The sequence below is a fragment of the Anser anser genome, assembly GCF_964211835.1.
Source record: "Anser anser genome assembly, chromosome: 12".
In the NCBI taxonomy this organism is placed as follows: Eukaryota; Metazoa; Chordata; class Aves; order Anseriformes; family Anatidae; genus Anser; species Anser anser.
Window position 1 is genome coordinate 14,342,416 of NC_139733.1, and position 16,196 is coordinate 14,358,611.

At 62.3% G+C, this 16,196-nt stretch overlaps 3 protein-coding genes across 8 annotated transcripts in view; 2 read left to right on the forward strand and 1 right to left on the reverse strand.

The window, feature by feature from the left end:
* The window catches only part of SETD5 (SET domain containing 5), a 77,801-nt gene extending 75,432 nt beyond the window's left edge, over window positions 1-2,369 (forward strand). For all 4 annotated transcript variants that reach the window (XM_083796101.1, XM_083796102.1, XM_083796103.1 and 1 more), the window contains one exon: window positions 102-2,369. In XM_083796101.1, the coding sequence (XP_083652227.1) occupies window positions 102-701 (600 nt within the window). In that variant the 3' untranslated portion in view covers window positions 702-2,369. The remainder of the gene's footprint in view (window positions 1-101) is intronic.
* An 871-nt stretch (window positions 2,370-3,240) lies between these two features.
* LHFPL4 (LHFPL tetraspan subfamily member 4) lies at window positions 3,241-12,271 on the reverse strand. The gene is made up of 4 exons (XM_083796226.1): window positions 11,669-12,271; window positions 5,231-5,467; window positions 5,045-5,061; window positions 3,241-4,831 (listed from the first exon to the last, which is right to left on the reverse strand). Exons 1-4 carry the CDS (start codon window positions 12,072-12,074, stop codon window positions 4,823-4,825), a joined length of 669 nt encoding a protein of 222 aa, XP_083652352.1. The 5' UTR covers window positions 12,075-12,271; the 3' UTR covers window positions 3,241-4,822.
* A 590-nt stretch (window positions 12,272-12,861) lies between these two features.
* Window positions 12,862-16,196, forward strand: part of MTMR14 (myotubularin related protein 14) — a 30,999-nt gene continuing 27,664 nt past the window's right edge. For 2 of the 3 annotated variants that reach the window (XM_083796204.1, XM_083796206.1), the window contains exons 1-2: window positions 12,862-13,049; window positions 13,135-13,280. In XM_083796204.1, the coding sequence (XP_083652330.1) occupies window positions 12,927-13,049; window positions 13,135-13,280 (269 nt within the window). In that variant the 5' untranslated portion in view covers window positions 12,862-12,926. The remainder of the gene's footprint in view (window positions 13,050-13,134; window positions 13,281-16,196) is intronic. The other variant, XM_083796205.1, reaches the window with a different exon arrangement.

Here is a 16,196-nt window from a genome sequence, read left to right on the forward strand (position 1 = left end):
AGTCCTGCTACGCTAAGCAGCAGGAGCACAATGAGGTAGGAGGTGCAGAAGTTGGTCTTCTTGACGTGTCTTTTCTTTTTTCCCCCCGCTACCTTGCCCAGCTCCTGCAGTCCGACAGCCCCCAGGCCGAATCGCAGACCCTTCTCCAGCAGAGTTCCTCCCCGTACAGAGGACACCTTACTCCTTCTCCCGGCTACAGCTACCGAGCAGCAGCACAGAGGACAGGACACAGCCTCTCTCACGGTTCCTCAGAAACGTCCCTCTCCTCTTCCTCGTACTCCAGCCCTGCCCACTCGGTCTCCACAGACTCCTCTGCCCTGTTTGCGGGGAACTCGGTGTATTACAGCAGCCAGCAGCACTCTGGCAGTGCCAGCGGCAGCCTCCTGAAGAAGAGCTGCCCTGCTGCTGCCAGCCCAGCACAGCCGACGGCTGTGGACTCTCTTTCCTCCGAGCCTGGCTCCCAGCCCTGCACAGGAGCGTCGGGCTCCACCTCCGTTCCCCAAAGTGCTCGGTCACTACAGTCAGACTTGCGGACTATCAGTCTACCGAATTCGGGGCAGTCTGTTCTCTACCAGGGTTCCCGGGGGGGAGTGATTTCCAATGCACAACACTACCCGCACCGAGGGGGAAGCAGTGTCCATCAGTACAGACTTCAGCAGCTTCAAGGTTCTGGAGTAAAGACTCAAACAGGACTTTCCTAGGGCTGCCTGGACTCCAGGAGGACAAAACTGCCCATAGCTCCTTCCAGTCACCGCTGGAAGTGGCTCCTGGGCCGGTGTTGGGAGCTTGCACCTGATGCTGGGCTGCCAGGGGTCAGAGGCTGAGGTCTGAAACGCACGGGTGAGATTTGTGAGCAGTATTGGCCTCTGGTCTCGTAGGAGAAAGCAAATTTCTCTGAGGCAGAGACTGTAGCAAAGCTGTTCCCTAATGCGTGGGTACATTGAAGAGAAGAGAGGAGAAAAAAAATGAAAAAAAAAAAAAAAGAAAATGGTTCAAGTGCAATGACTGTGGTGCAGCCTCTGTCTCTTGTCCGTGCCCATGGCCATAGTCACTCATGCAGTACGGACATCTTTTTTATACGAAAGCGGTTTAAAGAAAACATTGGGGAAGTTTAACTCCAATCCCAAAGCTCTCTTTGTAGGTCAGGTTCTCGGTGCGTTCTGGGGAGGGCTTTAACCCGTTACGATCATTCCAGTCACAAGCAGATGAGCGCATGCCGCTGCCCTTGGGCCTGGGTGATGACTGCCACGGCCGGAGCGTTTTCCAGGACAACGGCGTCTCCGCAAATGTGAACAAGCACGGGGGGGGGGTTGGAGTGCGTGTGCCTGTCGCTGCAGAGGATCTGGGGTGCACCGTGGCGCGCTGCTCCGGCAGGGCGCCGTCAGCGCGCCGGTCACGGGTGTGTGAACGGGAGCGGTGCCGGGGGTGCTGCCGCACGCCGCCGCGCCCAGGGCTCTGCCCGCACGCCCCGGTAAGCACGGCGATGCTGCGGCGTGCCCGAGGCTGGCTGAGGAGCGAGCGGCTGTCCGGAGGGGCTGCAGGAAGGTGGCGGGGGTGGGTCCGGGTTGTGGCGGGGCTGGGGGACCCTGCTCCGTGCCGAGCCGGGCGCGCGCGGGATTTCCTTCCCGCTGAGCGTGGCGGCAGAGCCAGCCCAAACACAGTGCGCTGTCTGTTCAATTCCATAAGATTGCCAGCTTCTTTCTCACTTGTTTACTGTAATATCGGGCGTGTTTTTATTTATCTAATTTTATATTCAGTTATAACCATAGTAGGTTAGCTAATATACGACAGGTGTCATCCCTGGTGCTGCAGTGGAACTTCTCCTTTCTCTTGGATAACATAATGCTGTGAGTCTGTCTCCCCTGTCTTTTCAGATGCACAGTCTTCTTCCTTTTTTTTAGGACTGTTACAGGTTTCTCTAATTCACAATTGAAATCAGGTGTTTGTTCAACCTAGGGGAGACTTTTAAAATATTGAATCAAAGAGTTAACTTTCTCACACTGTCTGGCTGTGAGCGTGTTGGGATGGAACTTGTCACCCCACGGTTGGGTGTCTGTATACTGTATAAAATAGGTGTAAACTTCGCTCAGCTTAGCCCTGGGTGTGCAGCCTCCCCTTTCATGCTATGAGCAGCATGGGGCAGGCGGGCTCTGCCCTGCCGGGTGGCAGGAGGGGGCCGGGGGGGCCCTGCGCAGAGGCGCCAGCACCTCCGGACGCAGCGGGGGGCAGGAGGGAGGGACCCTGGAAAGCTCTTGGAAAGGTGGGGGCTGTAGCTTCTTACTCTAGTGGAGTTTTTACACCATGCTGTAACATTTGAACTTTCACAAGAGATGTAATAATTTTGATAATAAAAATACTTAACTTGAAAACCAGTATTTTGGAAATCCCCGGCTTTCTTACGGCCTTGAACGCTGTTGCCTGGATCGTGGGGTGGGGTGGGCGCGTTGGTCTCTTCCCTGCCCGTGCAGGGTAAATGAAGCACTGCAGGGGCAGACGCATGGATCTGGCACCTCCTGCTTCCGAATCTGCCTTACGCTCTCCCTTCTGCCAGCGTTTCAGCTGAAGTCAGGTGCGGCAGCGTGAGCAGATCCTGAGAAAAGGGAAATCACCAGAGCTCCTGGCGGTGAGAGACAGCGTCTGTGCTGCTGCTCTTTTCCTCTTCTCTCTCAGGCTCCTCTGGGGAGGAGGCCAGGGGTAGGGGACGTGTCCTGCATTTTGCCTGCTTTGAAACCTGTTTTGGGGATGTGGTGGTGGTGTTTTTTACCGGCGCGCGTGTGGTTTCCTGGTGTGCTGATGCGCAGGGATTTGAGTTTTAACTCTGCTTGCCTTTTCCTTAGGAAGCCTGAGCTGGGTCTGGCATAGAGCTGATCCTCGAGCTGGGGTGCGTGAGGTGCCCAGCGCCTCCCGTGTCTGACCACCCTCGCAGTGACGCGGTTCCCCTGCCACCTCCCGGGAACGTCCGCTGCGACACGTCCCTGAGCAGAGCCTGGCTCCATCTCTGCACCTTCCCCAGGTAGCAGCAAACTCCCCGACCCAGCTGGAGGCTGGGCAGACCCACCCGTGGGACCCCAGCCTCGCACTCCCACTGGGGACAGACCTGTCCCAGGGGACCTGCACCGGCCGCTGCCCCCTGCACGGAGGATGCTCAGTCCCGTGCTCCCCACCTGGCCACTCCCCACCTGGGGCCAATAGCCAGCGCCCGTCCCGCTCCCCACCACACCACAGGGCTCAGAGCTCATCTGGTTTGAATTATATTTTTCAATAAGGTTTTGTGAAACACTGTATCAAACTTTGTACTAAAATACAGATATATTACAGCTACTGTATTCCTTTCTCCACTGATTTTTCTTGGTTTGTTTTCCGATTCAGCCAGCGACAGCGCTCCCGATCCGCTGAGGGCCGCGGGGCGGTGGCAGGCAGCGGCTGCTTGCGGGGGGAGCGCCAGCGCCCGCGACATCCCGGGAGGCCCTGGGCTCCCGCTCGGGGTCTCGGCACGGCTCTGGCTCCGTTCCCTCGCCGCCACCCCGCAGGGTCTCAGGGCACGACTTACCGGCTCCGCCAGCCCCGGGCGCGCCGGGTGGCGGTTCCCGCACAGCCCTTCATCGCCTTGTCCCGGCAGCGGTCCCACCGCGCGGCTGCGCCCCTCGCCCCGGCTCCGCGGCCCCTCTCCCGTACCCGTCCTCACCGCCTGCCTCCGGCCCCTCCAGAGCCCCCCGTGCGGCCTCGTGCCCCTGCCACCAGCCCCCGGCTCCTGGCACCGAGCCGCGGGCGGTGCTGAGGACTTTATTGCGTTGCGAGGGCTGCGGCGGGCGCGTGGGGAAGCCCCCGCCCTGGTCTGGCCAGCAGAGCCGCGGCCGGGCCTTGGCCGCCCGTGCCGGGGTGTCGGTGCCGGCTGCTGGGTGCTGCGCGACCGAGCCCTCGGCTCCCCGCGGCCGCGTGCCGGTGAGGTGCAGCCAGGGGACGGGGCTGGGCCGCCGGTGCCTGCGCACCGTGGCGGGGAGAGCCTCGCTGTCACCAGTGGAGATAAAGCACCGTATGGGGATGGGGGGGGAGGCGTTTGGCAGCGGCCGGGGCTGGATGTGGGGGGTCCTCCTGTGTGCCCGCCCCAGGGGTTTTGCATTTTTCAGCTGCTCCCACTTACCAGGGCTTACATTCAGCGGTGGCACGAGTCGGGCGTCGCGGCAGTGAGGCCCCTGCGGTCCCCACGCTTGGGCGGGAGCGAGCGGCGGCCGGCGGCCCCAGCGGCACCGGAAAGCATGAGGTCCTGGGGCTGGACTCCTGGGCTGGGGGCGAGGGGGCTCGAGTCACTTTACCCTGTTTAGAGAATATTAATTTACACGTAAAAGTACGGGCAGGCCCCGGCCCGGCCACCGGGTCCCGCCGGCTGTGGAGACAGGATCACGGAGCTGTACAAAATGGGAGCGGGGAAGGTGCTGGGGCCCAGAGCAGCCGGCGCGGGGCGTCACGGGGCACGCGTTGGGGCGGGAGGCAGCAGGTCTGGAGTCCTGGGGATGTAGAAATCTGTTAAAAACTCTGAGATGTTTTGTTTTTTTTTCCTCGAAATGAAACCGCAGTTTGACGCCGTTCTCGGACGAAGCAGGTTTGGGGCATCCTTCCCCGGCGGCGGCGGCCCACGGGTGGCGGAGGTGCGGGGCTGGCGGGGTGCATGGGATGGCGGTGCCGGCGTGGATGTGGGCGCGGCGGGCGGCTGGCGTGTCCCCGGCGCGCTGCATGGCCGCCGGCAGCAGATGAAGGGCAGGACGGGGAGGGAGCGCCCAGGCTGCCGGCTGCGGGAGGAGGGTCCTGCTGCGGACGCTCGGCCTTATATCCTCTGCGGGGAGAGCACAGCGCGTCGGGCATGGCAGCCCGGGGGGGGCGGCACCGGGCAGCTGCCGTCTGTGCCATGCACGCGCCTGCCCCAACCCTGCTGCCCCCCACCCTGTTGCCCCGGGGCCTCCCCATCCCCGTGGGGCTGCCCGGCACAGTCACACGCAGACATGCCACGCGCGGGTCGGGGGACAGGACGGTGACACTCAGGACTTACCACGGTGCCGACAAAATCTGTCAAAACACAAAGAGAGCGTGTCAGCAGGGCGGGGCGGGGGCTCGGCCGCCCGATTCCCGCTCCCTGCCGCGCCAGGCAGGTCCCTTTGCAGGTGGCGGCTCCCCCCTAGCCCGTGTCGTTTCCCTCCCAGGTCCCCCGGGGACCCCCCGGCAGCGCAGCGCCCACCTTTGCTCTCTGTCTTGAGCTCCTCGTGCAGCAGGTCGTTCTGCCGGTTGCCGAGGACGAAGGCCAGGAAGGAAAGGATGAGGGCGTTGAGGATGCCGATGATGGCCAGGATGTAAGCCCAGCGCACGGAGCAGTCGCCCAGGGAGTACTTCCCCGTCTTCTCCCCGCACATGTCCCGGATGGTCTCCGCGTCCCAGCCGTCGGGGAAGATCATGCAGCCCAGCACCAGGCAGAGAGCTGCGGGAGAGAGGGCAGAGGGCGGCGTGAAGGGAGGCGGCGGGGCTGGGTGCTGCGTCCTGGGGCGCTGATCCCCTGCCTGGCGTGCCCATGCCCGCAGGGAGCCCCCACCATGGCCCCGCGGGGCTGTGTGCGCGTGCCCCAGAGCTGGCCCAGCACATCTGGGGACAGCGGGTTCCTTAATCTGTTAATAGCGTCGCAGAGAAGCTGAGGCATCCGGTGAGTATTTTTGTCCTGTGTCAGGACAGATTTCAGAGGCTTGTACGTGCCCCCGAGACAAAGCACCTCCCGCCACTCGCAGCTGAAGGGCCCCTCGGAAAGCGAGCGTGGGGCACGGCAGGGTGCTGGGCAGGGTGCTGGGCACGTCGGGCACGCCGCCGCACCGAGCGCTCCGCGGGGAAGGCAGGGACGCGGCCGCCCGTCCCGCCCGCTCCCAGCAGCACGCCGCGTCCCCTGTCACGAGCTGTTCCCTCTCCTGCGTGTCCCCAGCCCACCCCACGTCCTGGAAGCGCCTTCCCGCGCCGCCAGCCCGACCTTTCCCGAGTGCTGGCAGCAGCACGCAGCGAAACGGACGCTGAAGGGGACAGGGAGGGGGCTCTGCCTGCCCACCCTGCCCCTACAGCCCACAGGTGCACACAGCCCTGCAGGAAAAACCTTCTTTTTCACTTAAAACAGCTCATTTGTCCCCTCCTGCCCGCAACCCTGAGTGCCTGCAGGGTGTCTGTCTGCTTGGGGGATGCTTTGGGCTGGAGGATCTGGTGTTCCTCGGTTGGTTTTATGTTGTGGTTTCACGCTCCTCCCCTGTCAGGGTCCTGTCAAATGAACGTGCCTCTCACGGGCTGTGTTACCCTGGCAAAGCAAATTCACTGCAGGGAGCTCGGCCTCGTGACTCAGGCTGCAGCGGGGGAGCGAGACCCCAGCGAGGCGGACACGGGCTCCCGCTGGCAGGTGAGGCCCCGCCAAGGTGCAATCAGCAAACCCGGACATCGCCGCGGCTGTCCCCGCGTCGCCCGGGCCCCGCAGGGCTGCGCCTGCAGGTTCAGAGCCGGTATTTAGGCTGCTTTTGCTGCCTGGTTTTGTTGCAGGCTCGGGTGGAGGCTGGCGTTTCCCCCTCTGCTGCACGTGCCCTGCACCCTGCCCGCAAGCAGAGGATGTCCCCACTCACAGCTCCGTGAGCAAGCCCCGAGGGACCAAAACGTGGAGAACGCAAGGTAACGGAGGGTGACACCGCAGCGGGTCCTTAAACCCGGCCTGGGCTCCCTGACCGCTGCCCCCACGCTCATCACCTGCCCATCACGTGCACCCCTGCTCGGGGAGTCCCCGAAGCGGGCTATAAATAAACCCTGCCTCCGACGTGCAGCAGCCGCAGCGGAGGCACCACCTCCCGGAACGGCTCCGGCAGCCTCCCTCCGGCCTCGCTGCAGCGGCCGGGCCTCGCTGCCGGCGCTGCTTCGGTGCTGAGCTGTGCCCGACGGGGTGCCGGGGGTCCCTGCCGCTGGGGACCCCCCCTCAGGGACCCCCCGACGGTGCAGGGACTTTGGGGACCGGGGTAGCTGGTTCGTGTCAGAGCCGAACGGCAGAAGGAAAGGGACCGCGCACAACCCTCGCCTCAAAACAGAGACCCCGGGGACATAAAGGCGAGCGGGCAGCTGCGTGCTGGGGAGCAGCCGCCTCCCGGCGCTGTGCTGCACGGGCTGAGCCGGGGCAGCACCGAGGGCCTGAGAACAGGGCTGCGAGCCGGTGCGAAGCGGGGCTCACGGCTGCTTCGGCTGCAAGGGCCGGGAAGGGCCGTGAGCCCACGGAGCAGCTCCCACGGGAGGATTTGGGACCCGCCATGCAGCAGCGCTGTTTGTGCCGTGGGCACAGAAAGGGCTCGAACCCGCTCGGTTTTCGTTCAGTGCTTTGATGACTTTGCCGCTGCTCTGCTCGGCCGCAGGTGGCTGCACACGCGGGGCACGAGGTGACACCTCGAGGGCGCCCGTCCCAGGGGCTTGCTGGCGGTGCCGTCCCCGCACCTGAGGCACATTTCGGGTTTTGTAACAGAAGGCTTTAGCGAAACCTCCGGTTCTGCGTCGCCGGATTGCGAGCAGGGCAGATGGCTCGGGCTCTGTTTGCGACAATCAGTCTTTTCTCTTAATTAGATCCAGCTTCCTCCTAGGGGGGCAGCGGCTTTGGAGCTGGGGCTCTCCGTGCAGCTCTAATTAAACCCTTCCCTGATTGCCGTCCACTAATTGGACACTGAAGATTTAAACTTTTTTTTTTCCCTTTCTGGATGAGACGCTGAGCTCCGGGTCCTCCTTCCTGACTTCGCCAGTCCCGTTCCGTCCCGCAGGGCCGTGCTTCCCTGCCCTCCGCCTCCTTTTTGTGCCTTTTTGCGACACTTCAGCCCTCGCTGCTGCTTCTGCCACTCTGCCTCTCCTCTCCTTCCCCTTCCGCTGCGCTCCCCCTGCGCCGCAGGCGCCCCCGAGCACCCCATCCCCGAAGCTTGCCGGCGGGCCCCTGCCCAGCCCCCGGCGCCCAGCCCACGCAGGTGACGTGTCCTCCCCCACGCCGCGCTGACGGCACCCCCCGCACGGCTCCGGCAGCTCCCTGACCCCCCCCTGCCACCACGCAGCAGCTTTTGGGGTTTGTGGCCCTCAGGAGGTTAGGGTTTAGTGATAGGGTTAGGGATTAGGGGTTAGGGTTAGGCTTAGGGTTAGGGTTATGGTTAGGGGGTAGGGGGTTGGATTAGGGTTATTTTTAGTGTTGCGGTTGGTGTTAGGTTTAGGGTTGGGTTAGGGTTAGGGTTAGGGTTTGTGTTAGGGTTTTTGTTAGGGTTAGGGTTTAGGGCTTAGGGTCAGGGTCAGGGTTAGGAGTTAGGGTTAGGGATTAGTGTTAGGGGTTAGGGTTAGTGTTCGGGGTAGCTGCGCCATTAGATTTTGGGTTAGGCTTTGGGTTAGGCTTTCGGTTAGCGTTAGGATTATGGTCAGGGTTAGGGGTTAGGATTAGATTTAGGATTTAGGGTTTAGGGTTAGTGTTAGGGGTTAGGGGCTGGGGGTTAGGGTTAGGAGTTAGGGTTAGGGTTAGGAGTTAGGGTTAGTGTTAGGATTGGGGATTAGGGCTAGGTTTAGGGTTAGGGTTAGGATTAGGGTTAGCGTTAGGTTTTAGCGTTAAGGTTAGTGTTAGGTTTAGGGATAGGTTAAGGGTAAGTGTTAGGGTTAGGGTTAGTGTTGGGTTAGCTGCGCCATTAGATTTAGGGTTAAGCTTTGGGTTAGGCTTTTGGTTAGCGTTAGGGTTAGGGTCAGTGTTAGGCGTTAGGGTTAGACTTAGGGTTTAGGGTTTAGTGTTAGTGTTAGGGGTTAGGGGCTGGGGGTTAGGGTAAGGGTTAGTGTTAGGGTTAGGTTTATGGTTGGGGTTAGTTAGGGTTAGGGGTTAGGCTTAGGGTTAGGTTTAGGGGTTAAGGGTTAGTGTTAGGCTTAGGGTTAGGGGTTAGGGTTAGGTTTTAGGGTTTAGGGATAGGTTTAGGGTTAGGATTAGGGTTAGGGTTAGGGCTAGGGCTAGTCCTAGGGGTAGTGTTAGTGATAGGGTTAGGGTTCGGGTTAGGGTTAGTAATAGGGATAGGTTAGGTTTAGGGTTAGGAATAGGGATAGGGTTAGGGTTAGTGTTCTGGTTAGGTTTAAGGTTAGGGTTAGGGTTTAGGGTTAGGATTACAATTAGGGTTAGGGTTATGGTTAAGGTTAGGGTTAGGGTCAGCGTTTAGGTTTAGGGTTAGGGTGTCCCTGCTCCAGCTGCCCCAGAGGCACCCAGGGGCTTGGGCAGGGCAGGAGGCTGCTGAATGAATCCCAGTGCTGCTTGGGGGCCCTGCCCCCGCCACGCAGCAGCACCAGCTGGGCAGACTGAGCCCCTTGATTAAGCTGCTGACGATCGGAGGGATTTGGGCTCTGAGCTTGCCTTAAACCCATAAATCTTCGGGCCAGGGAAAATTAAAGACGAAGGAATTTCCCCGATAAGCCAAGGCAGCTCCAGGCCCGGCTGTGGTCCTGAGGAGAGCTCGGGATTACCACACCAAGCCTGCTGCAGGGGACGGTGTCAGGCCAGCTGCGAGCCCCCAGCACCAGGCAGACCCCAAATGGCCCCCATCGTCCCACAGGGACCCTTCTCGGGGGGGTCACAGTGGGCTCCTGTCACTGGGAACATTGTGGGACTCTGGGTCCTTCTGGAGGGAGCTTTGGGTCTGGCCACGCTCGCTTTCCAGGCGATAAGGAGATGTAGTTCCAGGCGTGGTAAAAGCAGAGAGAGGAGGAGGTGCAGGTGTCGCAGGGGGAGCTCAGCGTCTCCCCTCGGGGCCCCTCTCCCAAACGGCAGTGCCCGTGAGGAGGGCCTGCAGGTCGGCCCCGGGGGGGGGGGGTATTGGGGATCCTGCACCACGTGTGTGCTGAGACCCTTCTGGGAAAAATCTGGGGTTCTGGGCATGGTGTGCCTTTGAGGAGAGAGTTTATGGGGGTGTTGGGGTTTCTCTCCGGTGTGTAGTGGTGTTTTTTTGTTTGTCTGGTTGGGGAGGGAGCTAAGGAGATCTATGAACAGGACCAGCTTTAGGGGGGATGAACAGGCTCGAGCCTGCGCTCACTTTTGAAGCGACATCGAAGGAAACGTACCGTGTCCCTCCGTGGGCTCGGGTCTCTTTATGGAGGGCAGGGACCGGTCTGTCCTGCCAGCCCTTCACCGCCTGCAGCGAGGGCGGGTGTGGGCACAGCACCTCCTGGAAGGGCAGCTGGGGGCTCTGTGCGCAGGTCCTTCCACTGGCCCTGACTCTGTGGGACAGTCCCTGCTGTAGGGTTTCCCAAAGCCGGACCCTGACTGGGGTGTCCTGCGGCACACCCCATGCCCGAGGCCGTGTCCCCGTGCCTCTGCCTGCAGCCCACGCTGGGGCTGCGAGAAGCCCTGCTGCTGCTGCTGCTGCTGCTGCTGCCGCCCCAGGGGGCCCCGCTGCCAGGACCGGGGTGCCCACGTCTGGGCGAGCCCCCGGTGCGGCCGAACCCGGTGCTGGCTCCTGGTGCTTGGTGCCTGGGGCAGCCCCCAGGGCTGGCGGCTGGGGGAAGCTTTTAGTGCCGGGTGGCTGGGGGTGCCCCGGTGCTGCTGCTGGTGCCTCAGGAACTCCCAAGTGCCTGGAGAACCCCCAAAACACACAGTGCCTGAAGAATCCCCCAAAATAGGGACTGCCTGGAGAACCCCCACAGCACCCAGTGACTGGAGAACCCCCAAAAGCATGCAGCACCTGAAGAATCTGCAAGAGCGCCCAGTGACTGGAGAACCCCCAAAACACTCAGTGCCCGGAGAACCCCCAGAAGCACACAGTACTGGAATAAGCCCCAAAAGCACTCAGTACCCACAGAACCCCCAAACCACCCAGTAACCTGCAGAACCCCAAAACACTCAGTGTCTGGAGAACCTCCAAAAGTACCCAGTGCCCGAAGAATCCCCAAAAGCGCACAGTGCCTGAAGAGTCTCAAAAGCACCCAGGAACCTGCAGAATCCCAAAACACTCGGTGCCTGGAGAACCCCCAAAAGCACGCAGTACCCACAGAACCCCCAACGCACCCAGTGCCTGAAGAACCTCCAAAAACACTCAGTGCCTGCAGAATCCCAAAAGCACCCAGTACCCTCAAAACCCCCCAACCACTCAGTAACCGACAGAACCCCTGAAAGCACCCAGTGCCTGGAGAACCTCCACAGCATCCGGTGAGTGGAGAACCCCCAAAACACACAGTGCCTGAAGAACCCCAAAACACCCAGTACCCAAAGAACCCCCACAGCACCCAGTGCCTGAAGAACCCCCAGAAGCACGCAGTACCCGCAGAACCCCCAACGCACCCAGTGCCCGAAGAACCCCCAAAATCACTCAGTGCCCGAAGAACCCCCCCAAAACACCCAGTAACTCGCAGAACCCCCAAACCACTCAGTGCCGGGAGAGCCTCCAAAGTCACCTGGCAACCTGCAGAATCCCAAACCACCCAGTGCCTGCAGACCCCCCCAAACCCCCCCGTCCCCTCAGAACCCCCCAACCCCCCACATCCCCCCGTCCCCTCAGAACTCTCCCAACCCCCCCACACCCCCCCGTCCCCTCAGAACCCCCCCAACCCCCTCACACCCCCCGTCCCCTCAGAGCCCCCCCGTCCCCTCAGAACCCCCCAGCCCCCCCCCAACCCCCCCCCCGCCCGCTACCTGCCAGCAGCTGCATCCAGGCGCAGATCTTGTAGACGGTGGCGGTGTTGCAGAAGAAGAAGAGGGCGAAGCAGGTGATGCAGCCCAGCGTCAGCACCATGGAGAGCAGCACGAAGAAGGCGGCGGCCTGGAAGGCGCCCGAGGGGATGGTGCTGAAGTCGGTGAAGGAGCCGCGGCACGCCAGCTCGCGGCCCGCCAGCCCGGAGCCCACGCAGTAGTGGAAGAGCCCGAAGTAGCCGGGCTTGGGCGTGTTGACGCTGTCGCCCACCCAGTAGGGCTGGATGAACACCACCACGTTGATGATGGCGAAGCAGATGGTGAAGATGGCCCACAGCACGCCGATGGCCCGCGAGTTCCGCACGTAGTTGTCATGGTACAGCTTGGAGGCCTCCTGGGAAGGCAGCATCCTGACGGGGGGCGCCGCGGGAGCCCCGAAACGGGGGGTGGGGGGGGTGGGGGTTATTTTTTGGGGTGGGGAGGGGGAGCCCCGCGGCCTAGGCGCGCCCCGGGGCCGCCGGCCCCTGCGCCACCCGCGCCGCCATCTTGGCTGCCGCCTCTGCGCCCCGCGCGGCCCCGACGCCGCCGCCGCCGCCGCCGCCGCGTGCGCGCGCGCTCCGCCACTGCGGAGCTCGGCCCCGCCTCGGCAAACTTCGGCTCCGCCCGCCTGGGCTTCGGGTGGGCTCGGCCCCGCCCCTCGGCCGCGCTCGGCTGGGCTCGGAGGGATTCGGAAGGGATCGGGAGGGGCCGACAGGGCTCGGGGAGTTTCGGCAGGGTTCGGGAGGATTCGGCTGGGCTCGGGGCGGGGGGGGGGCTCGGCTGAGTTCGGAAACACTCGGCTGGGCTCGGGAGGCCCCGCCCGGTTCGGGGAGCTTCGGCTGGGTTCGGAAACACTCGGCCGGGCTCGGGAGGTCCCGGCCGGGCTCGGGAGGCCCCGTCACGGTTCGGGAAGCCCCCGCTCGGCCTCAGGCCCCGCCGCTGCTCCCGGTGCCACCACAGCCCCCGCGGGGAAGGCCCAGTGGGGTCCTGACAAGCCCGTAACCGGCACCGGGCACGGAGCTCTCCCCTCCCCCCCCCCCATCAGCTCGACGCCCGTTGCTAACGGAGCCCCGGCGCGTCGCGCCGCGATGACGTCATCTCCGGGCGGAAGAGGCGCGACGCCCGCTGGGCGGGGCCGGGCGGCCGGGCGGAAGTCGGCGGCGGCGGCGGCGCGGGGTGGGCGGAAGCGGCGCCATGGGGCGGCGGCGGCGGCGGCGCTGAGATGGCGGCGGCCCGCGGCTGCCCCCCCCCGGCGGGCTCCGGGGACCGCGGTCTGGCCGAGCTGCTGCTGGAGTTCTCCCGAGCCCAGTACCGGGCCAAGGATGGCGGCGGGGCTGCCGCCAAGGTGAGCGGGGGGGCACCGGGGGGAGGGGGGAGTACCGGGGGGGGCCCCGGCTCCCGGTGCGGGCCCTGACGGCGGCTGTCCGCAGGTGGAGCGGATCGAGCGGCGCTGCCTGGAGCTCTTCGGCCGCGACTACCGCTACAGCGTCATCCCCAACGCGCACGGCGAGGTCTGCGCGCACTACCCGCGGCACATCGTCCTGCTCGAGCGCGACGCCGCCGCCGCCCGTGACCCGTAAGGCCCCGGAACCGCCCGGCCCCCGGTCCCCGACCCCGTCCCGCCGCCTGCCCTGCCGCTCCTGCTCGCCCCGCCGGGGTGTCCTGCACGGGGACGGCTTCGTGGTTTGTCTCCCCCCCCGCCCCGGGAGGCCCCGCCGGGCTGCCGTTAATTACAGCTGCCCCCCCCCCCCCCCCCCCCGTTAATTGCAGCTTCCGTGCCCGGCTTCCTCCCACGGGGCGAGCCCGGGCTCCCCGCCTGCCGTGGTGTTCCTCCTAACACGGCCTCGGCTCGGGGAGCCGGGGGGAGCGGGGTGCCCCAGCCCTGCCGTGCCGGGCAGCCCCCAGCACCCCGCTGGCTCCGTGAGGTGCCTCTCTGCCCCCGTCCCGGACACGCAGAGAGCTTGTGGTCGGGCTCGGGGCCGTGGGGTGCTCGCCCTGTCTTCCTCAAGCGCCCGTGGCCACGCTAGAAGGGCTGCGGTTAGAGAGATCTTAGCGCAGAAAGGGTCTCGGGGTGGGATCCCCCCAGGGACAGGACAGGCAGACACAATCTCAGCAGCTGTGCCGTGCCCGCACCACGAGCTGTGGCACTCAGCTTCAGTAACTAACGGAAAGGTTCCCTCGCGGCTTAGCGTACTTGAAGTGAACACACTCCTGGACTTTGGCCCCCAAGCCCAGAACAGTGTTGTTTACGCTCGTGGCTGAGCACTGTCTGCTCCCCGCGGCTGTAAAAACAGCCCCCTTTTTTCTTCCCCCCCTCTTCCAACAAAACATAACGTGGTTCTGCAGCTTTGACTCTGATCGTGACAGGAGTAGGGCGCTCGAAGGATGGTGGTTGCCACATTCGTACCGCGGTAGTGACGTGCTTCCCGCTGCTTTGCCTGCTGAAGGAATCCATCAGTTGGTGCCCGGTGTGGCTGCTGGAGGTGGGGGGGGGGGGGGGGTCAGGAAAACTGCCCCAGCTGGCTGTCAGGTGAGACAATTTCTACTTGAAGTTAGGTTAGATCAGATGAGAAAAATGAAACCCCTCACTGCAGGAAAGAGGGAAAGTGAAGTCAGCAGCTGTAAACGCAACTGGCAGGGTCTTTAGGGAAGAGAAAGCAAACGCTTCTGTTTTTCCCGGTCTTGCAAGAGCAGCGGTTACTTAACTTTCCTGAGGGGCAGAGTAACCCAAACAAGTGTGCTCACATTCAGTGCCCTGTTTTCTTCTGAGACTTTGCAAGCCAGCGGTGACAATCAACACTTACAATGCCAATTCGTTTTCAAGTCTCGGTTTCTTGTCCCAGAGAGTCATGGCAGCAGGCTGCCCTTCGCCACCCCTTTCCTTCTGATTTCTGGCCAGTAGCCTCAGTAAAAGCTGCTCAATACCTTTTCCATGAGCCCAGCTTTTGGTTGCACCTTTGTATTCTGCGGAATAATTCAGAAATCCCACACGAATCTTAGCGATACAGAGAATGTTGCGCTTCTTGTGTTGCAGAACGCAAGAACCTCTTCCGGCGAATGGGCCGATCCCTCTAGGACGTAGTGTCTCGGGCTGCCTTTCATCTTTGTAATGTTCTTATTCAGCTGGTAAGAGCTCCTTGAAGTGTGCGAGACACTTCATACCTCTGAGAGTGCCACATTTTTTGGAAGCAACTCTAGCTTGTGCGAACTCGGCGCTGCCCCATCAGTTTTGCTGGTGCAGCTGTTTCTGTAGGGAACTAGCAAAAACTGGCTATTCTAAACCCAGGTCGGTTTCCTGACCCTGTTCATTCTGTGTCTGGGCAGCTGGGGGGGGTTAAAATGGTCTTGTTCAAGTGTTCCTCCAGCTTGGCTTCCCGCACTCTGAGATCCGGGCAGGAGCGGGAGGCAGCGGAGGCGTGGGAGGAATTCGGTGTGTCTGTGGCTACCAGCCCCAGGAGCTGGGCGCCCTTTGGCTCGGTGCTGCTCCCGGTGAGCTGCAGAAAGTAGCAGAGGGCGTCTGGCAGCCAGGAGCGCCTGCCCTGCGCCCCGAGAGCTCTCCTGGCCCACAGCAGGAGCGGGAGGACGCTGTAAGGCACGGGGACGCTGCGACGTGCCCAGTTCTTCTGGACTTACTGCGACTGCACTTAGAGGAAACCCCCAGCGCTCAGGCACGGGCCGTGTCTTTGGCTCCACTTGCCAGTTCTCTGACACGTCTGCGCTGCAAACGAATCTGCTTACGGGTGCATGTAATCCAGCAACGTGAAGGAACGCTTCAGTTCCAGCGCTGCTGTGGCTAGCCAGAGCCCAGCGGCTCTGCCTCGGCCTCGCATAGGTTATACAGCTACCAAACCGGTTGTGTGCTCTCACAGGACGTGTTCCCCTTGCCTTTAAAAAGACAAATCCAGGTGTGGGGGCTGGTTTGGAGTAAGAGAACTAACAGAGGGGTAAAGATGCCCAGTATTATCTTCCGGAAAACAAACTTCTGCGGGAAAAAAAACACTTGAAAATCCCGAGAATTAGGAGTTGAGACGCGTGGCATTCCTTCCACCTCTTTCTTCGCCTGGTCCCAGGCAGCCTTATGATGTTCCTGCAGCGTGTGTTACTCGCATGCTCTCTGAGGAGGGCGTGCTAGCAGGGGAATATTGCAGAGCGGAGCTCCTGGCTGCTCGCAGTGCCAAGGACGAGCAGTTCGGGTTGTGCCTGTCGGGTGCGCGCTCCCGTTGCCTGCACGCGGTGTCGCGTGCCGCTGCGTGGCACAGGAACTGTGCTGGCACTTCCCCGGCTGTGCACTTAGTGCCCCTGTGTCCGTGCTGTTTAAAAATTAGCTTGGCTTCTCACTCTTCGAATTCTAGTAAATGTCAAAGCTTTTTGGAGCTGGAGGAAGTAGTTACACCTGTAGGGAAACACGTGAAAAATCTGAAGCTTCAGCTATGAATTCTGGGAATTAAATTGTTTTAAAAACGTGGGATTTGGACTGCTTGCTGTCTCCCTG

Coding starts and splice junctions, on each gene's coding strand:
- LHFPL4 (XM_083796226.1), bottom strand. CDS start 12,074: ATGCTGCCTTCCCAGGAGGCCTCCAAGCTGTACCATGACAACTACGTG. Junction 5,468..11,668: donor CTGGATGCAGCTGCTGGCAG/GTAGCGGGCGGG, acceptor TCTCTCCCGCAG/CTCTCTGCCTGGTGCTGGGC.